This window comes from Carlito syrichta, unplaced genomic scaffold (genome assembly GCF_000164805.1).
Source record: "Carlito syrichta isolate Samal-C Ts95f unplaced genomic scaffold, Tarsius_syrichta-2.0.1 Scaffold303225, whole genome shotgun sequence".
Taxonomy (NCBI): Eukaryota; Metazoa; Chordata; class Mammalia; order Primates; family Tarsiidae; genus Carlito; species Carlito syrichta.
The window spans coordinates 424,714-446,418 of record NW_007247321.1 but is presented as its reverse complement, the minus strand read 5'-3'; the positions used below and the strand labels follow the sequence as shown (position 1 = coordinate 446,418).

General features: G+C 32.8%; 1 protein-coding gene across 3 annotated transcripts in view; it reads left to right on the top strand.

Annotated features, from left to right (window-relative positions):
* Window positions 1-21,705, top strand: part of EPHA7 (EPH receptor A7) — a 168,746-nt gene that overhangs the window by 39,661 nt on the left and 107,380 nt on the right. For all 3 annotated transcript variants that reach the window (XM_021712381.1, XM_021712383.1, XM_021712382.1), the window contains exons 3-4: window positions 14,407-14,562; window positions 15,448-15,783. In XM_021712381.1, coding sequence (XP_021568056.1) covers window positions 14,407-14,562; window positions 15,448-15,783 — 492 coding nt within the window. The remainder of the gene's footprint in view (window positions 1-14,406; window positions 14,563-15,447; window positions 15,784-21,705) is intronic.

Here is a 21,705-nt window from a genome sequence, read left to right as displayed (position 1 = left end):
CTGTACTCTAAATCAGTGGTCCGCAGCCTTTTTGGCATCAGGGACTGGTTTCGTGGAAGACAATTTTTCCATGGATGCCGGGGTAGGGAGATAGTTTCAGGATGATTCGAGCACCTAACATTTATTATGCACTTTATTTCTTTTATTTTTGCGTTGTAATATATAAGGAAATAATTATACAACTCATCATTTAAAAAGAAAAAGAGGCATGGATGGAAGTGGTAAATAAAATAATGGGCAGGCCATGCACAGACTAAAATAAGTGTCAGATTCTGACTTCAAACTTGCCACCAGATGCAGCTGTACAGTTGACGGACATCGGCTCACTTGCCACTCACTGATAGATTTTTGATATGAGTCAGCAAGCAACTGATTTTTTATGGTCTCTGTGCAGTCAAATCTCACTGCCACAAGTTAATCTGTATTTGCAGTTGCTACACAGCGTTAACATCACCGCCTCAGCTCCACCGCAGATCATCAGGCATTAGAGTCTCACAAGGAGTGTGCCATCTAGATCCCTCTCTTGCACAGTTCACAACAGGGTTCATGCTCCCGTGAAAATCTAATATTGCTGCTGATCTGGCAGGAGGTGGACCTCAGAGGAGTGACTGTAAATACAGATGACGCTTTCCTTGTTTGCCTTCCACTCACCTCCTACTCTGTGGCCAGGTTCCTAACAGGCCACACCAGTCCATGGTGCAGGGACTGGGAACCCCTACTCTAAATTGTAAGTCTGTATTACTGTAATTCAGAAGAGAGCAGTATATTTTGAGATTTCTCTGTTTCCTTTAGAATATAGCTATATATAGTAGAAGAAGTAATTTAATAAAAAATCAATGAATTTATGACATAGACATTAAGGCAATTCCAATGTCTGAACTTACTCAACTACGATATTTTCCATGTGAAAAGTGGAATGTCTAACTGTATTAAATAGCACTTAGGCTACTGGAGCTGCAAGCTTAGTGCTTCGCAGTTAGATACTCAATACATTTTATGAAGGAACAAAAACTGACTATTTAAAAGTTTGGACAAATTGCATGCCATTTGAGGACATAACTTAGAAAGAAAATTCATAAAGCAAAGATGTAACAGAAATAACAGAGCATTGCATCTTATCTTGATAACAGTTGTTTTCTCTAAATCTAGTTTTGTGAATTATTTTATAACTACTATTTGTATGTTAGGAGAATAATTTTGGTCTGGAAAAAAAATCAAAGAACTTTAAAATCTTTATCAACACCACATCTAGACATAGACTACAAAATGATCATTTTGAAAAATGGCAAAAGGAATAGTCATATTTCTACAAGGTTAGGGCTTTCCTTTTTTAATTGTTGGCATTTGGCATGTATTACTCTTTGTTTTGCCATGACATAGGTATTATGTTAATTTTAGTGCAATAAAATAAAAGCAGAGCAGAAATGTTCAAGTATCAGATGCCTCATTTTTTTTCCACTAGCGTTCATCCACTCACAAAGTGTGCATTTCACAAGTTCTTGTACAGTGCTTGATTACTCCTAAATTACATAGGACTAAGTCAGTGACCCCTTGACTTTTAACATTTGGTTTATTTAGATGAATGTAAAATTAGTTTCTTATCACTGTTTTGTTGGACAATTACCCAAAGGGGTAATTCAACTTAAATGTTGAAGAAAAAAATCTATTCTAAAAATATTGTCTGATCCATTCCACCTGGTATCCATCTGTGACAGTATGTCTTCACAATCTGTCATCTGCTTTTATTCTGTATGTTCTTAACCACTTCATTTGGGTGCAATCTTTGAACTGATTTTTCACTTCCTTATTTCCTGTGTTCTTGTTAGTATAAGTTGACATTTCCAAGTTCTAAATAACTATGTCATAAATTCGTTACTTTTTCATTAAATCACTTCTTGTACTACCATCAACTGTAGCTCTTTCTCTATAATATTATTTTATAGCCCCATTAGTGTATAGATAGAATCAATCATTATATTCTACTTTTTACTTTTCTTTGTAAAAATGTTTTTTATTTGGCAGTGTACATATTTACATTATTATTCTTTCCTGTGAGATAACAGTATTTAAGTTCTGAATTTCTCAGTTGTATTAAGTTGAAATGTATGCACAGATCGGTGTGGAGTTCAGTACTTTGTAGCGTTTGTCATTACAGTTGTCTCTCAGCATCAATGGGGAATTGGTTCCAGGACCCCCTTGAATACCTAAATCCGTGGATGCACAAGTCCCTTATATAAAATGACATACTATTTGCGTTTAAACTTTGCACATCCTTTTATATACTTTAAATCAACTCTAGATTACTTACAATACCCATGCAATGTAAATGCTTTGTAAGTGGTTGTTATTTTTGCTTTGCTTTTAAAACTTGTATTATTTTTTATTCTTTTTTCTTCAACTATTTTCTATCCATGGTTGGTTGAATCCATCTATACAGACCCTGTGGATATGGAGAGCTGACTGACTTTTTTTGAGCTCACTCTTAATGTGGTATTCTCTGATTTTACCCAGTTTTCCTCATTAGATTCAATTTTAACTTGAAAAAAGTGAAATAGTATATGTACATATAAATAGACTTCAACTTGTAGTTTTGTCATCCCCCAGGTCATAGATTAAATGAATTAATTTACCCTAGAGACAAATGAAACTGAATGGGTAATTGAAAATGTACAGAATGGTGTGTGAATATACTTGCATATTTGTGCTCCTAATAGAAGAAAGCAAAAGATGTAATAACCCATTGTATTTATATTAATTTTTTCTTTCTTTACGATAGTTGTTTTAAAAGAGAAGAGAGAACAGTAAATAAATAAATTGAAATTATTTTTCGTAGATAAAACATCAGTGATACTCCTGAGTTTTCTAGAATTTTAACTTCAAAAATTTATTTTAATAGTGGCTTTTCTAGTCCCAGATTATTAATAGACACAAAAATTTCACATAACTTATTGTATGACAATTCTCGGAAATCTTAAATTAGATATATATGTTTTTAATTTGGATAGGTCATACATTAAAAAAATAGTTTTTGTTTTTAAGAATTCAGAGTAGAGGAGAACTATTATTCTTAAGCTTTTTGCCTTGGAAAACAACCCTACACTGATAGTTTGATTATAATTTATAATTCTCAAGTTAGTTGTTTTCTCTCTCTTGGACCTTCTGCCTCGTTTTCAAAGGAGATATTCCAAGAATACTTTCATAAACTGTTTTCCATCTCCTTCATATACTTATTCATACTACTATGTTAATTATGCTGATATAATCATGTTAAAAATCATGTATAGCATTAATCTAAACATGGCTGCTGTTGTCTTCCTGTTCTGCATAACTCCTTTATGACTGCTGTAGCCAGGGCTGCACTGCCCTCTACTAAGAATGTGCCACATAAGTCCCATTGTTCTGATTACTGTGAAAAATTGACTAAGTGGTGTCAGAGAATTAACTTTTGGTAAGAGCGATAGTGTTGCCAGAAGCATAATGCCGGACAATGAATAAAGATGCTTCATTCTTTCATTCCATAAAGATAGGTTAACCACCTGCTATGTGCTGGACATTGTGCTAGGCTTTGGGAATCCATGAATACATATATTGTAATCTCTGCCCTTGAGGAGTTTTCAGTGAGCTAGAGGACACACACATAAAGAAATAATTACGGCAGTGTTAATGCCACAATTGTGGTATGTGGTAAAGAGTAAAGACCTTTCTCCTAAGCCGCCTTAGGTCAGAAAGTATGGAAGAGGAAAAGCATTTAACTGATTCATAAAGGATAAATTAGTTTATCTTAAAAAGAAAAACTAAAGTATCTCTTTACTTAAGTAGCATAGTTACTTTGTTCTAAAGAGTTAATTGAATAACATAATTAAATTTTATTGTTAGAACCTACATTGTCTTTTTGCAAAATGTTACAGATGCAAAATTAATAGGATATGGATAGAACTGTATCAGATTACTTACTTGGTGTAGAGATAAAAATTAATAATTGTTTAACTAGTTTTCTATTATAAAGGAATAGAAAGTATGAAAATGCAGTCAAATAATTCTTACCATCTTGTTTTTATTTCACAACTCCGTGTGTATTTGTGTGTGTGTTTGTTTTTTGTCGCTATCTCCTTTTTTTGTAAAAAAGGATTGGACTCAATAACATTTTTTATAAAGATTTATTCTGCTTGTTTTTTTTTTTTATATTTCTAAGGCTTAAGGATAGAGTGAATCTACTCATTGTCCTGATGCATCTTTTTAAAATGTCATGCTTCAGGGTAAACTGATTTCTTTATGATCTCCAGAAAATTTTCCACTGACATAACAGAAATGATTATTTATCTCCCCACATGTTCAAACTGCCTTAAGCTGCTTTAAGGTTATTTGCTTCACAAGACTTAGTATTGATCCATGTTTTATAACTGACTAAATAAGGAAAACAGAATCTTCACAAAATAGCTAGAATGATTGCTTTAACTGATGCTTTTGTTTTAATCATTTTTGAAATTATTGCAAAATGCTGGTGAATAGTCTGTGTCTCACATTGCTTTGCATAGAAGGGCTGCTCTTTGTTTTAGAAATTAAGAGAGGTCTGCTCTTTATTTTATAAATTAAGAGAGGAGTAACTGTTTTCTTTTTAGCTGTGAATTTTGCACGGTTTTTTCCCTATAAATATCTAGACTTAAGTAAATTATGGGAGAAAAAACAATTATAGGTCAACCACTCATAAGATAGTTTAATGTTAATCCTTTGAATTAGACCAAACATTTTCACCTTATAAAATATAATGAAATATCAAACATAAGAATTTATATACATAGTTCTTGTTCAATTGACTTATGCACTTGAAGTAATCTGCCCTTACTGAATATTCTAGTATTGCCAGATTCATCATTAACCTCATGAAAAACAAGCCAATAACTGCCACAAATAGCTCTCCACTTTATATATAATTGGTCAATAATATGTCCCTACACAATTTCTGCATGTCTACTTGTGCTGGGTAGTTTTCTCACTTCACATTGATGAAATGCTACAGCTTTGGCAGGAAAGGTGACTTTAGAGTTTTTATTCACCATTGAAAGAGGAAATAATTGGGCATACTGTAAAAGATACAAATTAAGGCACAATATTTACAATTTATATAATTTACTCTGAACTATCAGAAATTTAATTAGCTTAATCTCATAATCATCTGATTATCCATAGCATTTGAAGCTAGTGGTCACAAAGATAATGTAGTGTTTAGAGATCATCATATTTGTTTTTTAGCTGATGTAACTTTTTGGTCCTTTGCCTGGCACAGTGATAGATACATAGTATGCAAATAATCATTATTTGGTCAGAAAATAAACACTTTGATTATATTGGTTGATAATTAATTTGAATTTCTTGTTTACAAACTCATCTGGTAATGGGGAAGTGCTTCAAAGGTTATCAGGGTAGAAACTAGAGTGAGATCAAAACTTTGCAGGAAAATTCACATTGCAAAATAATCATAGTAGTTAACTCTATTTTGAGTGCTTATTCTGTATCAGGCAACATACTAAGTTCTTCACATGAACTACGTACTGTAATCTATAGCAGTCTTATTATTTTCTCTATTTTAGATATGGGAAAACTGGACTCAGAACTTGAGCAAATTTGCAAAGGTCACACAGCTTAGTAAATGCTGGGAGAGCAACTAAACTCATAATTTATGTAAAGGATAAACTGTATTGTCTCTTTAAGATCATTGAAGTGTGACCTTATGTAATGAAATTAACAATGTCATCATTTAAAATATGAATTTTATCTTTTGAAAAACGTTTTAAAAATTATGTAAACCATGATTATGAAAATGATTCTTAAAAAAGAGGAATTCTCACTCCTACAAGTTAGATTTATTTTGTATGAAGAGCCCATATTGTCTGACTTTTCTTGTTATATTTTCATATTGAAAATGAATAATAAACCTTAGTCTTCAAAATCTATGATGTTATAGTAAATATTAGGGAAATATTTTAAGATAAACTTGACAGTGGCATAAATGCTATAGTAAACTGTGCCCCTGTCTGAAATCTTCTTAATATCAATTGTGACTTCTGAACTCTCCTTATTGCAGTCTTTGTTCATAAAGACATGTCCTCAGTGAAATATTATAGAATAACATAACAGTATTATAAATTAGTTACATTTTAAAAGTTACTACAAATAAGTAATATAATGTTTGAGTTTATTAAGCTAACTTACCCTAATTTAAGTGTTCTTAATCCAGGAAACACCACAATAACATTTTGTCATAGACCTGAATTAGAGTTAAGATTACTTGAGTTATTTTAGGCTTTTCCAGTTATATTATTAAATCCTGATATTTTGTAATTCAGTTTTTTAATCTATAAAGCGAACTCTCAAAGTGGACCTATGAGGACAATATTGAGTGAAATCCAGAAGGGGTTGCATTTTATTTTGAATCTTTTGTTTTATGAGAGTTGATTTTTTTTTTTTAGTAGTTTACAGGATTTAAAAATTCTATTTCTGGACCAAAGCGAATGTGCACATCTTTAGAAATACAAATAGGGTTCAGCCACAAGGGCGCAATAAGAGCAAGATGTACATGGCCAAGAAGAGAATCTTTAACAGACAGTGGCAAGCACCTTCAGGGATGCTGGGCATATGCAAGATACCCATTTTAGAACCTCTTTTACACCCTTGTTGAGGCACCACTGAAAGACCAAGTGGGTGTACTCTACCTTTGTGTACGTTATTAGTGCTGGGGAGTAGGGCGATGGTGATAAAAATATACATGTTTCATAAGATCAGCATTTCAAATAAAACAAGGGTAGGATAATTTACCAGTTAATATGTGTTTGCTGTGTGGTTAAAACAACCTCTTGCCAATCAAAATATGCAAAATAACTAATGTGTCCATAGCCTAATAGAGTTAATAAGGAAATTGAAGCCCAAGATTAAGTGACTTTGCCCCAATTCACTAGTAAACAGTGGAATGGATATGAACGCAGGTACTTTGAATTAAAGTCCAATTCTCTTTGTTGTTTCATATTACCTCTTCAACATAGTTGGATATTTATAAATAGAATAAGTAACAGGACAAAAGAGATGTGAAATGTTCTTATACCTTGAAGATCCAAGATAATCAGTTAACAATCTGCTTGCACTGATAAAGGACTTTGGCAAAGTCTTAGGGTACAAAATAAATGTGGAATGTTCTTCCTTGACATGTTTTCTTCTTGTTTATTATTTGGTTAATGACATCAACATTATGGTGATATTTTTATAAAACAGTGTTTTAACTCCAGACCTCAATAAAATACTTAGCATATTTCAACCTGATAATTTATGTAAAATATGTTTACATAATGCTTTGGTTCATTTCATTTTACATTCTAAATCTTACAGATTTTTTAAAAGTTCTTATTGTATGATTCTTTTCTACTATATGGTATCAATAAAACATTTAATACTCAATTACATAACACAAATTAGTAATAAACACACACATGTATTTATAATGCTCTGAAATAAATTTTTCTTTTTCGTTTCAAGAATCCCCATATTATCATCAAGCACTTAAGTACCTGTTATCAAAAACTTTGTATTCTGCCTGATGTCTTTTCTAAACTCTTGCAAGTTAGTTGCAAGATAATATACACGTAGATGATGCTTGGCAAACCGTGATATACTCATTACATCATGTTGTTTTTATCCTTTCTGCCTGCTGTTCATTCTCAATGTGAAAAATCATAGCATATCAGTGACAGGAGGTCTCTGTTTCAGGCAGACTTTTGTAATTATTCCCACTGAGGCACTGTCAATAGGATTAAAATACAGATTCTGGATCTGTCCATCCCAGATGAGGTCAACACTTTGAGCAGTGGGAGTACTACTTCTACAAGCTGTGCTTTCCCCTTTTTTTATAGAAGCATAGATATTAATATGACACAAATATTTGAAAGCTCCTATGGAGACACACTGACTTTGCCTGAATTAAGTAAAACGTCTATTTGCAATAAATAAAATAACAGCATTCATTAGAATTCTCACTACGTATGTAGGTAGATTCTACAATAATATTAAAGCCCAGAAAGTTTCAATTACAGAACAATCCACTTATAGTTCATAATTAATAAACTCTTTGCAGCTGCATAACTGTGGCCGGAAACATCTGCAAAGCCTTATATTTTCACACAGACATACATAATTTCTTCAAAAAACGTTCAATTGTGCTTAAAACCACAGGTCTGGAACTGGCGTAAGACCCAAGGAAGCTGAGGCTAGTTGTATTTAGTTAGCTCATGGGGGAGAAGGGGAGAGGTGGGGGAAGGGAAACCAGCCCTTGTCTGACAAGGTAACATGAGTAGAAAATTAGAATGTTTAGGATCTATTCAGATATTCAATCACCATTAAATATTCTAGTATAATGTATTAAAAAAACCCTTCTAAATATGTTTGATACTAGTGAGACTATTTATAAGTGATAAAATTACTATTCTTCACGTAAAAGATAATCTATCATTCAGGAAATGCTAAAAATACACATCAAAATTATGAATAGCTATAAAGAAAATATTGATAATAGATTTACAATAGTTTTTAAATAATTCATAGGTAATTTCTTACAACTAGATACAACTTTATAAAATTAGAAGAATATAGAGTATGTGTTTAAAAGGTGAATTAATGTAGACAGATACATTTTCCTATTTTTTCTTAATGTTTGCCTACTTAAATGCCCATATTTGAAGATATGTTATTTAATTGGGTTTTATCGAGATGTAATTCACATGCCATACAGTTTACCCACTGAAGTGTACAATTCATTGATTTTTATTATTGTCACAGAATTATACAACTGTCCCTCCAAATCAATTTTAGAACATTGTAATCACCCCCAAAATAAACCCTGTACCCATTAACTGTCACTTTCCATTTCTCTTCACCATTCTATCCCCTGCAACAACTGATCTGCTTTCTCCCTCTAAAGATGTACCTATGTTGAATATTTCATTTAAATGTAGTTATATAATATGTAGTATTTTGTGACTGGATTCTTTTATGTTGCATGTTTTCAAGGCTCATTCATGTTGTACTATATGGCAGTATTTAATGCCTTTTGATTAGCGAATAATACTCTATTGTTTGCATTATTTTACTCATTCATTAGTTGATGGATATTTGGGTTGTTTCCAAATGTCCATTTAGGTTTCCTATGTGAGTTGTTGACCATCATTAGCTGATGTGTATTTTTTGACTATTATGAATAATTCTGCGGTGAACATTAAAGTACAAGTTTTTGTGTGCATATGTTTTCATTTATCTTAGACAAATACCTAGGAGTAGGTGTGCTGGGTCATGTAGTAACAATGTTTAACCCTTTTAAGAACTGCCAGTCTTTCTTAAAGTGACTGCACCCTTTTACATTCCCTCCAGCAGTGGAGGAGGTTTCTAATTCCTCCATGTTCTCCCCAGTCCTTGTTATTATCTATTTGATTCTAGCCATCCTACTGGAAGTGAATGATTTGTCTTTGTGATTTTGATTTGCATATTCTTAATAGCTAATGATTATAAACATCTCTTTATCTGCTCATTAGCCATTTGTATAGCTTCCATAGAGAAACATTATTTCAGATTCTTTACCCAATTTTTGATAGGTTTCTTAATAGATTTTAAATTTTAGAGTTTTTATTTCTTAAAATTCTTATTTATTTTCTTGATTATATTTTATTTTACCTCATCAATCTTATAGTGGAGCTTTTGTTTTTGTTTTGGTCATACATTCTTTAGAGACCTTGAGAGTCTAAGAAGAGACTTAGAACTTCTAGGATGTTGGTTCTGAACACCTGGAAACTTTTATAATGTAGAAATATTCAGGCCCTAATAATAATCTAATTATTTTGATAGAGTCAAGGCATTAGTATCTTTGTCAAAGCTTTCCTTATGTGCAGCCATGGAGAGTCACTGACTAAGATATGAATGATCAGTTCCTTCGTGTCCAGGATGATGTCAGGTATACCTGAGGTAGAAGTTGGAGCTTAAGAGTTCCAAAAAATGAGCCCATTGTGGGCCAGAAAGTCTTTTTTGACTGTAAAATAACTCTAGGATTATGTGTATTTTCTAGGACAGCAAGACTGTAGAAAGAAGTCCTTACAAATATGATCAGTTAAGATTTCCCCCAAGCTTGCACCTACAGGTCATCAATCTAAAATATACCAGGGCAAGTTTGGGCTTCTGCACCTCCCATTCAGGAAGAAGATATTCTCAGTTTTACGTAATGAATCGCTTAGCCTAAAGAGTAGTGGAAATTTGTTTGTGTCTCTTGAATGACCTTCAAGATCGTGCATTTAGAACACAGAGTTGTTATATCAATACAGTTCTTGATGCAAACTGTGTCATACAAGTATAGACTCAGAGACTTGGCAGCCCATTGCTTAAACAGAACATCCATTGAATATATTATTGTTAGGAAATTTAATTGAGAATCAGAATACAAGATTTTAGAATCAACTCTCTTGTGTTCAAAATTTTGGTGCAATATTATCATTCCTAAGCAATTAATTTATAAATGGAAAATCCTGTTGACTTTTATGCCCTTAAAAATTTAAATCACAACTATTATTTGAACTGTTTTGTCATAAAGGCCAATATATTATTATTTTTAAATAGTTGGAATTGAATATAATCAATTATATCTATTTCATGTGCCAGAGTTTATGGTATAGTATCTTGAAATACAATTTACTAGATATATTGCAGCAGATAGTATTGTTACTGTCTCATATACAGAAGTTTCATTGATTCCTTTTTACTTTGATAATTTTCCATTTAAAAAACAGACTAAGCAAAAATTTGCTTAGCATATGAAATCTGATAAGATTACAGTTCTTGGCTGTAAGATGATGAACTTATTTTATTCATTAAGGCCCTAAGGACTGAAAGAACAGTCAAAGGAATCAATGCCAGGTCTTTGTGGTAACACTGAAAATAATGTTATTAAAATATAGGTGAAAGATTATTTTTATAAAAGGAATTGAATAGTTAAAACAAATTTTATACATAGTCCCAATTTTATCAACGTGGTAAAATATTACATTTAAAAAATGTTCAGTTGTCAAAAAAACAAAACATCAAAAGGCAGGAAGTTCAGATGGTATATTTTTTACTGTAATGAACTTAACCACAGTGTACATACTATATCAATTAAAGTTTGCTTTGAGGTCAAGTGCTGTAGAACAAACTGAAAAATAAGGCAAAAGAAGTAAAACATATTTTCATAAAACTGCGTTTGCATTATTCCTAGAAAGTTCTTCTTTATACTTTATATGTAAAGGGAGTTTATTTTTAAGGTGTTAGAGGCATTTACCTCTAAAGGCTTTTTTTACTAGTACTTTCTGCAAAACCAGCTGCATTTACAGAGAGGAAAAATTGCGTGGATTTCTGTGTAGCCTTTTTGGGAGTAGTTGGAGAGCTCATCTAATTCTCCCTATATGTATGACTGTCAGAGACGTTCTTCACCCCAGTTTATCTCATTAAGCATTTAACTCCAGCTATTTCGCATAGATATCATATCACAATTTCTAATTTTAAAAGCATCTTAAATTACTGCCTTCCCAAGCTTTTTACCACCCAATCACTCACTGTAAAAGAGGTACAGCTTTTGTCTTCGCGTGTTCTTGACTTTACTCTAAACACTATTGCTCCGAAGATTTTGTACTTCCTTGTAATAACTCTAAATTGATATTTTCCTTAGAGATTAAATGAAAACTGGCTTGTTACAACTTACTATTTTCAATATTAACAGAAACTGAGACAGAATATTACTTCAAAGGCAAAAAATGTTACGACTTTTATGATCACACTGTGCCTGTATTGTCTCTATCTATTTAATGATAGCCATCCATGTACTCTGTCATGAAGTACAGGTATCATCACTGCCAACATTCAGTAGTACTGAGAATACCTGTTTAATATCTCTTCTTAAGGTGTGTAAGGATATTATTTCATAGTTTTCTAAATTAAAGTAATAACTTGAAATTAGTAAAAAGTAATAGGGGTGCTTTGAAAATTAACTTTTAGGGTTGCTAAAGCCCTTGAGACCTGTGAAATAAGTACCAAACTTCAGCTCAATCAGCAGTAAAGTCTGGTGGAATAGCATATGGCTGGGTGTCAGCAGTCCTGTGTTCTAAATCCAGTTTTATCCTAGACAAACAGGATTATTTGAAGAACTCAGGTTACTCTTGCTTCAAATCTGTTTTCCCATCTGTTAAAAGGGTAACAGCATTTAATGTAATTTGAAAGTTGAGTGATAAGAGTTTTAAATTTCTTAGGTACCATATATATTTTTGAAATCATGTATGTTGAGCAAGGAATGCACCTCCTTGTTTCTAGGAAAAAGAAAATAAGCTTTTATTTAGAGACTTTTATTTGCAATGGGAGAATGAGAATTCTGAGGAGATTCACTTTTAGGCATTTAATTCGCTGCCTGCTAATTCTGGAAGCCTCACCTCTGTCTCTCTCTCTCTCTCTCTCTCTCTCTCTTTCTCTTCCTTCCATGGGGCTTAATGTTTCAGGCCTTAGTGTTACAGGTTGAACTTTTCCCATTTTCTGGAATGTTATCTCTGATCTTTGAGTTACAGATAATACATAAAGTAAGATTCACTGAATATTTAAAGAAAGGAGAATTTCTATTTTGTGGAGTCTAAGCTAAATTCTTTATACTACTAGTTAATCATTTTTTGTGGCAAGATCATATTTTAGAAACATTTTAAGGTTTTGTATTTTTGTTATGTTATTTTGTAATTGATCTCGTTGTCCTCTTTGTGCCTTAGTTGTAATAGTTGCAATCAAGAACACGTGAAGGTGTGTTATGCTTCTTTGCCTAATGTGTTTTCAGCTGCTTTCCTCTTACATTAATCCAGAAGCCAAGTAAATACAACGCAGCAGGCTGCCATCTGAGGGGAGTGATGGATCACAGATTTTAACAAGATGGTTGTAGTTCTGTAGAAATAACTATTTATCTGTTGGATGATCTATCTTAGTATAATATATCTTTAAATTATGCCTCTAAGTTATATAAATTGCCTATCTTGTGTAAAATAGTCTTATTTTCTTGAAGCCCCCCAAAATTATTTTGAACTCTTAAATATGTCTGAATTATATATTAAATAGTCAGTATTTGAACAGGAGTAAAGATTGACGCAACTGTTTTCTGGAGACTATGTCATCTCCATAAGATAGGATAAGATAGCTTTCCACACTTCAAGAATGAAAATGTAATTAATTTTCTGAGTAATGTTCAACTAGAGAATATTAAATAAACTTGCAAAAATACATTAAAAGTTAAAATTGTATTTATGTTAAATATTCACTAACCTATCTTTATAGATATGATTTGTTATTTTTAAAGCGAAAGTCACTGAAACTAAAATAGATATTTATTCAATAAATATGAAGGTTATATTGAGTTCACTCAATATATTCAATATATAATACCAATACATTAAAAAATTGTTGAAATAATACAAATTTGTCTGGCTAAATTTTAAGTGAAGATAAATGTAAATATGTGAAATATCCAGTGATATTGAGTGATCTATGGGAGTATCTACCTGATTTTATAGCTGAAGCAAAGTGAATAAGAGCAATTTCATACACAAGTGATAGAAATGCTCTCTGTACATTTCTGTTCATCGCTGAGAGCAGTTGTTATGCTAGTGTGATTGAACTCTTACCCTCTCTTAGGACAGGAGAAACAGAGTCATACTCTATTTACCATTGAAGGCTTTCCCTTGGTTATGGTAGTGTAGTCATCTCCTGTTCTTAGGTTTTATTATTTTTAGTAAAAAAGAATTTTACTTAGTGAAGAGCAGCTTTCTTATAACTTAAATTGGAATTATATTTTGAAGTTTCCTTAAAATTTGGAGGAATATCTATGATTTTCCGGTGAAAATTTTTGTGTAATTATTATTCATAACCTATAATTATGAGTGTGTTAATATTTTTCAATATGAACCAAACAAACACATAAAATTAATTTATGGCTACATTAGAGCAAGAAAACATAACTTTGTAGTGTGCTAATACAGACCGACAAACAAGTTATATTGAAATGAAAGTTAAGTTTGAATTATGTATCTGAATTAAATGTTCTGAGAGTTTGTCCAAATAAATCAAGCTTGTGTTCAGTTTTGGGCCCTAAACTTTGGACTGATGCCAACTGGAGGTGCAAGTTTGTTGTATCATTTTGTTTTAAAATGAACTATCATAACATTGGATTATTGATATACACTAAAACAAATATTTTATCATATAGAGCTTGTTTTTTGTTTTTCATAAATCAAATTTAATATGTTCTTTGCTAAACAATACAAAATATTCTGAAAGCTCTATTTGCTCTCATGTTCCTATTTTCACTTTCTTTCGCATACCCAGCCTGTGGCCGTGGGTTCTACAAATCTTCCTCTCAAGATCTACAGTGCTCTCGTTGTCCAACTCACAGTTTTTCTGATAAAGAAGGCTCCTCCAGATGTGAATGTGAAGATGGGTATTATAGGGCTCCATCCGACCCACCATATGTTGCATGCACAAGTAAGTTTGTAATGTGAAAGTAAAGAGGGTCTTTCAGATTCCTTCCACTCATTTGTGTTATTGTGACATCAGAGAAATAGGTATTGAATTTATGATACATTTTTCATTATTCTGAAGTCCTAAAATTAAGAATAAATGTTAACATATAAAAATATTAAAATTTTCCATAAAGAGATTAGGTCAAACAATAATATAAAATAGACATATCATATCATCTTCAGTGTAATTTTTGTGTCTGCTAAATGAAGATGCATTTTAATAACATTTTCACTTATATCTAATAAGAATCATAAATAAAATTAAAATGAAAAGTTATTACATAGATATGAAAAGTGGTTAAAAAGTAATGGTTTCTGAATTAAAATTCCATCTCTAAATAGAACAAATCTCACATCTTGGTTCTTCAATTAATGGGTGTTTGAGAGACTCAAATCTAAAGCCAATTCCAGACATTGCTATAAATCATTCTTGAGTACATTAAGAATGAGTAAATGTATTCTCTGTTATATGCTTAAAAGGAGAACTATTTTTAAACAACTGCACAACTGTGTTTTTAGGTGCATTAACTGTTCTTTTTTAATTGCTTGGAAGAAAATTAGCTAAAGACTGTGGCAAAAGTACAAAGACAGTTGTTATCCTGTTTTCGTTTTGTCATATTAAGAGGAAAATAAATAAAGCCTCTTGCCAAGTGAATTCAAGGAGGCTTTTATACGGCTTCTCTAGTAAAGGTAATGAAATGTTTATGTGAAAGAAAACATTTCAACCAGTGTTATTTTTGGCAATTGAGCTACCGGCTTAATGCCCCACACAGATCCTTTTGTTCTTTTCTTTTTTTTTCTTTTTTCTATTTTTGTTTATTTGTTTATTTATTTCCGGTTTCCAAAGGACCTCCATCTGCACCACAGAACCTCATTTTCAACATCAACCAAACCACAGTAAGTTTGGAATGGAGTCCTCCTGCAGACAATGGGGGAAGAAACGATGTGACCTACAGAATATTGTGCAAGCGGTGCAGCTGGGAGCAGGGCGAATGCGTTCCCTGTGGGAGTAACATTGGATACATGCCCCAGCAGACTGGATTAGAGGATAACTATGTCACTGTCATGGACCTGCTAGCCCACGCTAATTACACTTTTGAAGTTGAAGCTGTAAATGGAGTTTCTGACTTAAGCCGATCCCAGAGGCTCTTTGCGGCTGTCAGTATCACCACTGGTCAAGCAGGTATGTTTTGTGTTTATCTTCACTGAACGGATCATGTGAACTGCCTGAGTGAGGTATCTTGCTTGAATATTTAGCTAACTTCTCCACCCTGACCCTGATTTTTCCTGCTTGTTGATTTTTCACACCTTTAACTTGTTCTTGTTATTTCTCCTACTGCCTGTTAAACCATTACTATACTCATTAACATCTCCAGAGATCTGGCAGGAGAAATAAAAGGGGATAATGTTGAAAGACTTTAAGATTGCTCTAAGGCAACAAAACAAACAAACAACAACAACAACAAAAACCCTCTGTTGAAAGATTTAGAAAAGGCGGAGAGTAAAAATATTGGTCAAAATGCAGTGTAGGATATTTCTTACATTTGTACCCTTTTGGTGGTACACGTTCATGATCATAACGTACATGATAATTAGGAATAATTAAAGAGTTGACTGCACTGTGTCACATAATGTTATCCAATTTTTTACTACATAGACTATGATCTTTATAATGTATGACAGTTCTGCATTTAAATTTGCATGAGGGAATTTTAAGTTCATCAGTAGGTTTGTGATCATAATAATTTCTATAATATTGGAATAACTGCTTGGCAGATTTCATGAGAATTTCAAAAGAAATGGTATTACCATGATATTCATGAACTTGTAGCTTAGCCTAATAGCAGTTTTCACTTATTTTCTTATTGGCACTTGAGGTGCCCTCCTCAGTGATTCTTTGTTGTGGTAAATGTGTTTTGGAAAATACAAATTGGGAAAATAAAAATTAGAGACTCTCTAAATCTTCAGAAAAATCTTATTATTGAAGGAAGTCTCAGCAATTAGGGGCTTTGTCAACTTTTGGAAAAATTCTTATTGACAAACGATGTTATGTAGTAAGTGTAGCCAAGTGCTGTGTTATCATCAATAATAAAATTGGACCTGCACTAGAGTATTGAGTTGTGTGAACATTGTCATAGCATAACAAGGTCCTCTTGGGCTTTGGCTGGTTGTCTAAAAGCAACCAGTATTATCCCCAAATTCCTGGGCACAGACTAATCTATCCTTCATTTCCCTGCCAATTTTAACAAAACGTGATCTATTTAAATTATATCTGCATAATGAAAACTATGCACATGGCCTCATGCTTACCATTTTGAACAGATTAGTGAGTTCTTATTCTAAAGGTTTCATTCTGATGTTTATTTAAAAGGCTATTTCAAATCAGATATTCCATTTAAGAGTAGATGTCTGAAGGCAAAGCATAAAAGTGTAAATCTTTAATAACTGCATTAAAAATAACTGATTTGAACTGATATTTGGACTACTCGTTTTATTAACAGTATTTATATTACTCTTTTAAAATGCTGTTATCCTTAGTCTCACTTGTGTTGTTTTACATTGAAATTTATCATTAAACGTTACAGTGAGTGGATTTGAAACATTTTAGGTTTATGATTTTGACATTAAAGCTATCTTTTAGTGTATTAACAGAAACTTAGATCTGTGGAGCTAGAATGACTGTTTTATTCCTGCTATTATCAAGAAATGATATTTTAATTTATTTTTTTAATATGACTGGGGGATGCTAAACTGAGAACACAAATAGAGTTTGTCAAATTGGCCACTTTTGGGATCTTTTTCCTTATTCCTTAAAAGTCTGTTGTTTAATTTTTAAGTTAATACTACACAGGCTAAATAAGTCACCAATTTTCTGTAAACTCTTGGGTCAATATCTTACAGAGGTTAGTTAAAATGACCGTGGATGTTAATTCTCTTCTAGTTAAGAACAAACTAGGGTTGGTGGGGTTTCTTTTTTTTTTCCTTTCTTTCTTCTTCTATTTTTTGGAGGAGGGTAATTTAACTATGCAAAAATTAGATTGTGATGTTTACACAACTCTAAATCTACTTAAAAATTTGAATCGTATACTTAAATGAGTGAATTTTATGGGACTTAAATTATACTTCAGTAAAAAGAATAGTAAAAATATTAATACAAGAAGTTTATTAAAAAGAATAAATGTAAATAAAGCTTAAAAAAGCAAACTAGACTTGTACTTTTATATTAAAATATTAACTCATGATTGCGTATTCTCAACTATATCTTAAATGCCAAAATCCATGAATTTACAGTTAGCTTTATCTACTTTCAAGAAGAAATTCATATAGGTAACGCAGTATACTGTGGTAATTTTTAACAGAGGAAATTTGTAATCTATTGACTATTATTATTCTGTTGCATATGTATGCCCACATTCCTCCATCGCCAATATTTTTGCTTTTTCTAAAGAGGAGGCATGACTTGAAACGATCCAGATTCATAACTATTCAAAGAAACCTGCAATCATTCTTGAAGTTGTCATTCTCCATTAACCAAACAGCATACTTCCTACCTAGTTTATGCTACAATCACTTCAATAATGAATTTAAATCTGTGTCTTTGGTCGGTTATCCTCCTCATCAGCAATTCACTGATGCCAAGTGTAAAACGATTCATTGAGAATCTGCATGTCTCTGGGAAAGCATAAATGGTAAGGAAGAAAAATAAACAGCTGATGCTTGAAAGGTGTGTGTACACTTTGCAGTTCTCTTTCTGTTAAATTTGGAGTTTGGAGCACAAGAACCCATACCAGTGTTTGTATGAGTGGAAAGCCATTGAACATCCTTTGCTCGGGGGAGGTGTAGGCATACTGGTGTTAAAGGTCTAGCTCCCAGATTGCCACTATGAGGTACCTATGTTTGGGGTAGATTGCTAGAGTTCTACATGAATGAAATGGTTATAAAAATCATATCTATCTTCCTGTATTATCCTATTAAATGAGATAATAGTGGAGAAAACATGAAAGCTCTTTTTTATTATGGTCATAAAAATGGGTTGTAGTGAATTTGGCAAAATGAGTGCTGATAGAGTTTCCTTAATGTAACTCTGAGAACCTGTCAAGGCAAAATATACCATTTTTGTTATCTGCTGCAGCATGGAGAAAGATGATGAGAGCACATAATTGCCTATATCATTGGAGGAGAGATAAATTAATTTTGTTTGTTCTGTAAAAAATATTAGCTAGTGATCAATTATCTTAAGATTGAGGTTCTTATTTAAACCAGTAATTTTTGATGAGACTTGATGATGAGACAAAAAATGTTAATATTCACTTTTATGTAATTTTTGTGGTAGAAACATACATTCTTTTGTTTTTGCTTTGTCAAGAATTATATTGACCTATTATGACTGAAACCACAGAGATCAAGCTTATATACAGTGGAGGTATTTTTTAAATATAGAAGGAGGCAGAAAGAGGTATGGATTCGATTTATGGCATGATTGTGCTTCCTTACATTACAAAACTCTCTGGAACAAATAATAGTCTTAATAATTACTTAGGTATTGTTAGACACTGACTGCTCAAATGCTGCTTTTTAATATTAATTCAGACAACTGTACCAAGTGTCCGTGTCTCAAGCACCCTGGGGGGATGCTAAGGATATGAAGGTAAAGAATGATTCTCTCTTTATGAGGAGTCCAATTGCAGCAGATACTCATTAAGTTACATATCTAATAATGGGACACTTGACTATAATGCAATAGATGCTATGGAGCAGTATTAGGAACAAAATACAGAAGGCTTGAAGAAAGAATGGTCATTCTATCTGAGGAAAAAAGGAGTCCTTACAGAAAAAGATACCAGTCAATCAGAAAAGATACCAATCAGAATGGATATGGTTTTGACAGATGAATTCATACTCTATGCCTTCAAGAAGACCATCCCCCTCCCCCAATTAAAACATGGTCATTGCCACTTCATCTCTTCCTTAGACCAAGTGTGGTAGAATAAAATAATCTGCAGAAGTATGAAAGTTAGTAAAAACGAGTCACACAAAAATTACTGTTTCTTTCTGTGATGCTTCATTCACTTCGGGATTATTCAAGCAATTAAACCATTTTAAACTTTGTTAGAAAAGACAGAGCAAAATTATAATATGTGGTCTCTCCGCAAAGGGACTTGGTAATTATCCTTCAGGTCAGAAATTATGCCGTGTTTATCTGTGTCACTATCATCTTACATGATTTTTTTCTGCATACAAGCTGTGTGAAGAGTGTTGTGGAATTAAAGCCAATGGGAAAACTATTCACGCACGAGAAAAATTAAATGATTATACAAGAGTGAGCATTGAGGCATTAACAGAAAAGACATATTATTTGATATTAGATGACATAATTACATGATTTTAGATAAGTTACTTCACCTCTTTGAACCTGAAATCTTCCTGAAATGGTATCATACTATTTAACTCTACATATTGCAAAAACCGGTCTTATAGCTTAATGCCAGTTACATTTATTAGAATAAAAAAGTGTGTTATAGTATTACAATAATTATAATAGTAAAACAATAATAACAATTAGTATTTATTGACCACTTACCATGCTCCTAGTACTTTATTTTCTCTTTATTTCAACAGTGTTAGTGGGTGAAAAAAGAAGCATCAAAGTTGAATCATCTAACTTTTTTAGGCTCTTGGAGTCCCCTTAGGCAACAGAGAGATTTAAGACATAAGCCCTCTGAGAACTCAACACCTCATGACGTTCATAGCTAAATAAATAAAGTAATAACACAAGGCAGACTATATCCTTTAGCTGCACTGTTCACTGCAAATTAATAGCTGAGTCATATGCATCCATATACTACAACTTTTAATGGTATTTATTGACAACTATTATAATGCTCTGGACAGCACTGGGAAAGAATTAAGATGGAAAGTGAAGCTTGTTGAAAGAAGATAGGGATAGTTTCCTAAATTGGGCTCCCCAGGAAGCAAACATGTAGGTGGAGATTAGTGCAGGAGTTTTATTGGGGAGAACATTCAAGATCAACCCCATTGGGGAAGAAGGGAAGGAAGCAGGGCTGAGCAGAAGGGAAGCTGTTCTGTGATGCAAACTGGAATCCCCTGTTACCTCCACGAGGAATTCTCTACCTGTGATGAACTCTCAGGTTGTTTGAGCCAAGAGGTTTATACCTCTGTGTTGTCCAGACATTGGCTGTGGGTTTCTGAAGGAGGGAGCAAGGTGTTACTTTAAAGAAAGAAAATTCTAAAGGGGGCAGGGAACTGAAGTCTGTCTTCTGGCAGTTACCTCAGCAACTGGACAAATAATTTCTTCAGTTCTTTGCTAAGGAGAATATGGGCAGCCCATCACAACATCCATTACAGGCAGTTAACCATGCAAAAGAATAAGAAGGGCAATATTTGAGGTGTGTTTAGGGATAGTAATATAAACTGGATGAATAAAGAGTTGTGGGAAGGATTAGGGGGAAAGTTTATTTTTAGAAAAACAGAATTTTCTGATAGACAGTAGGGGAAACCTGAGTGTTTTTGAATGGGGGAGTGACAAGATTGCCCACAGTTTAATGTAAACTTTTATGTCTTCCACAAAATGTATATGCATACATATGATACATTGCATATAGTAGGTTGTTTTAAAAAGTTTATCCTGCATAGCTTTATATACTGTGGGCAAAAAAAGTACAAAGAAGACATTTTTTGAAAATATGAGAAAGCTTCAAAAAATCTGCAATTATGGTGTGGAGACATCTTAATTATCTTCAAAGTTCTCCTATGGAGTCTCTCTCTAAAAGAATTACACCCCACATCTTTCAAACAAAATGAATTTTTTAAAAACCAAGAAAAAGAATTATCTTCTTTCCCTCATCATCCATTTTTTGGTGTATGGATGGTCTATACAGCACTCACACGCATGTATTATTAAAATTTGAAGTAAATTTAAGTTGATAAAACAAGAAGACAAGAAATGATAACATTTTACAGGTAAAATGTTGGGAGTTACAAAGGTCACATAGTGCCAGGCTCGGTGGCTGTAATCCCTCGCCTTTGGGAGGCTGAGGAGAGCAGATTGCCTGAGCCCGCGGGTTCGAGACCCGCCTGGGCAGGC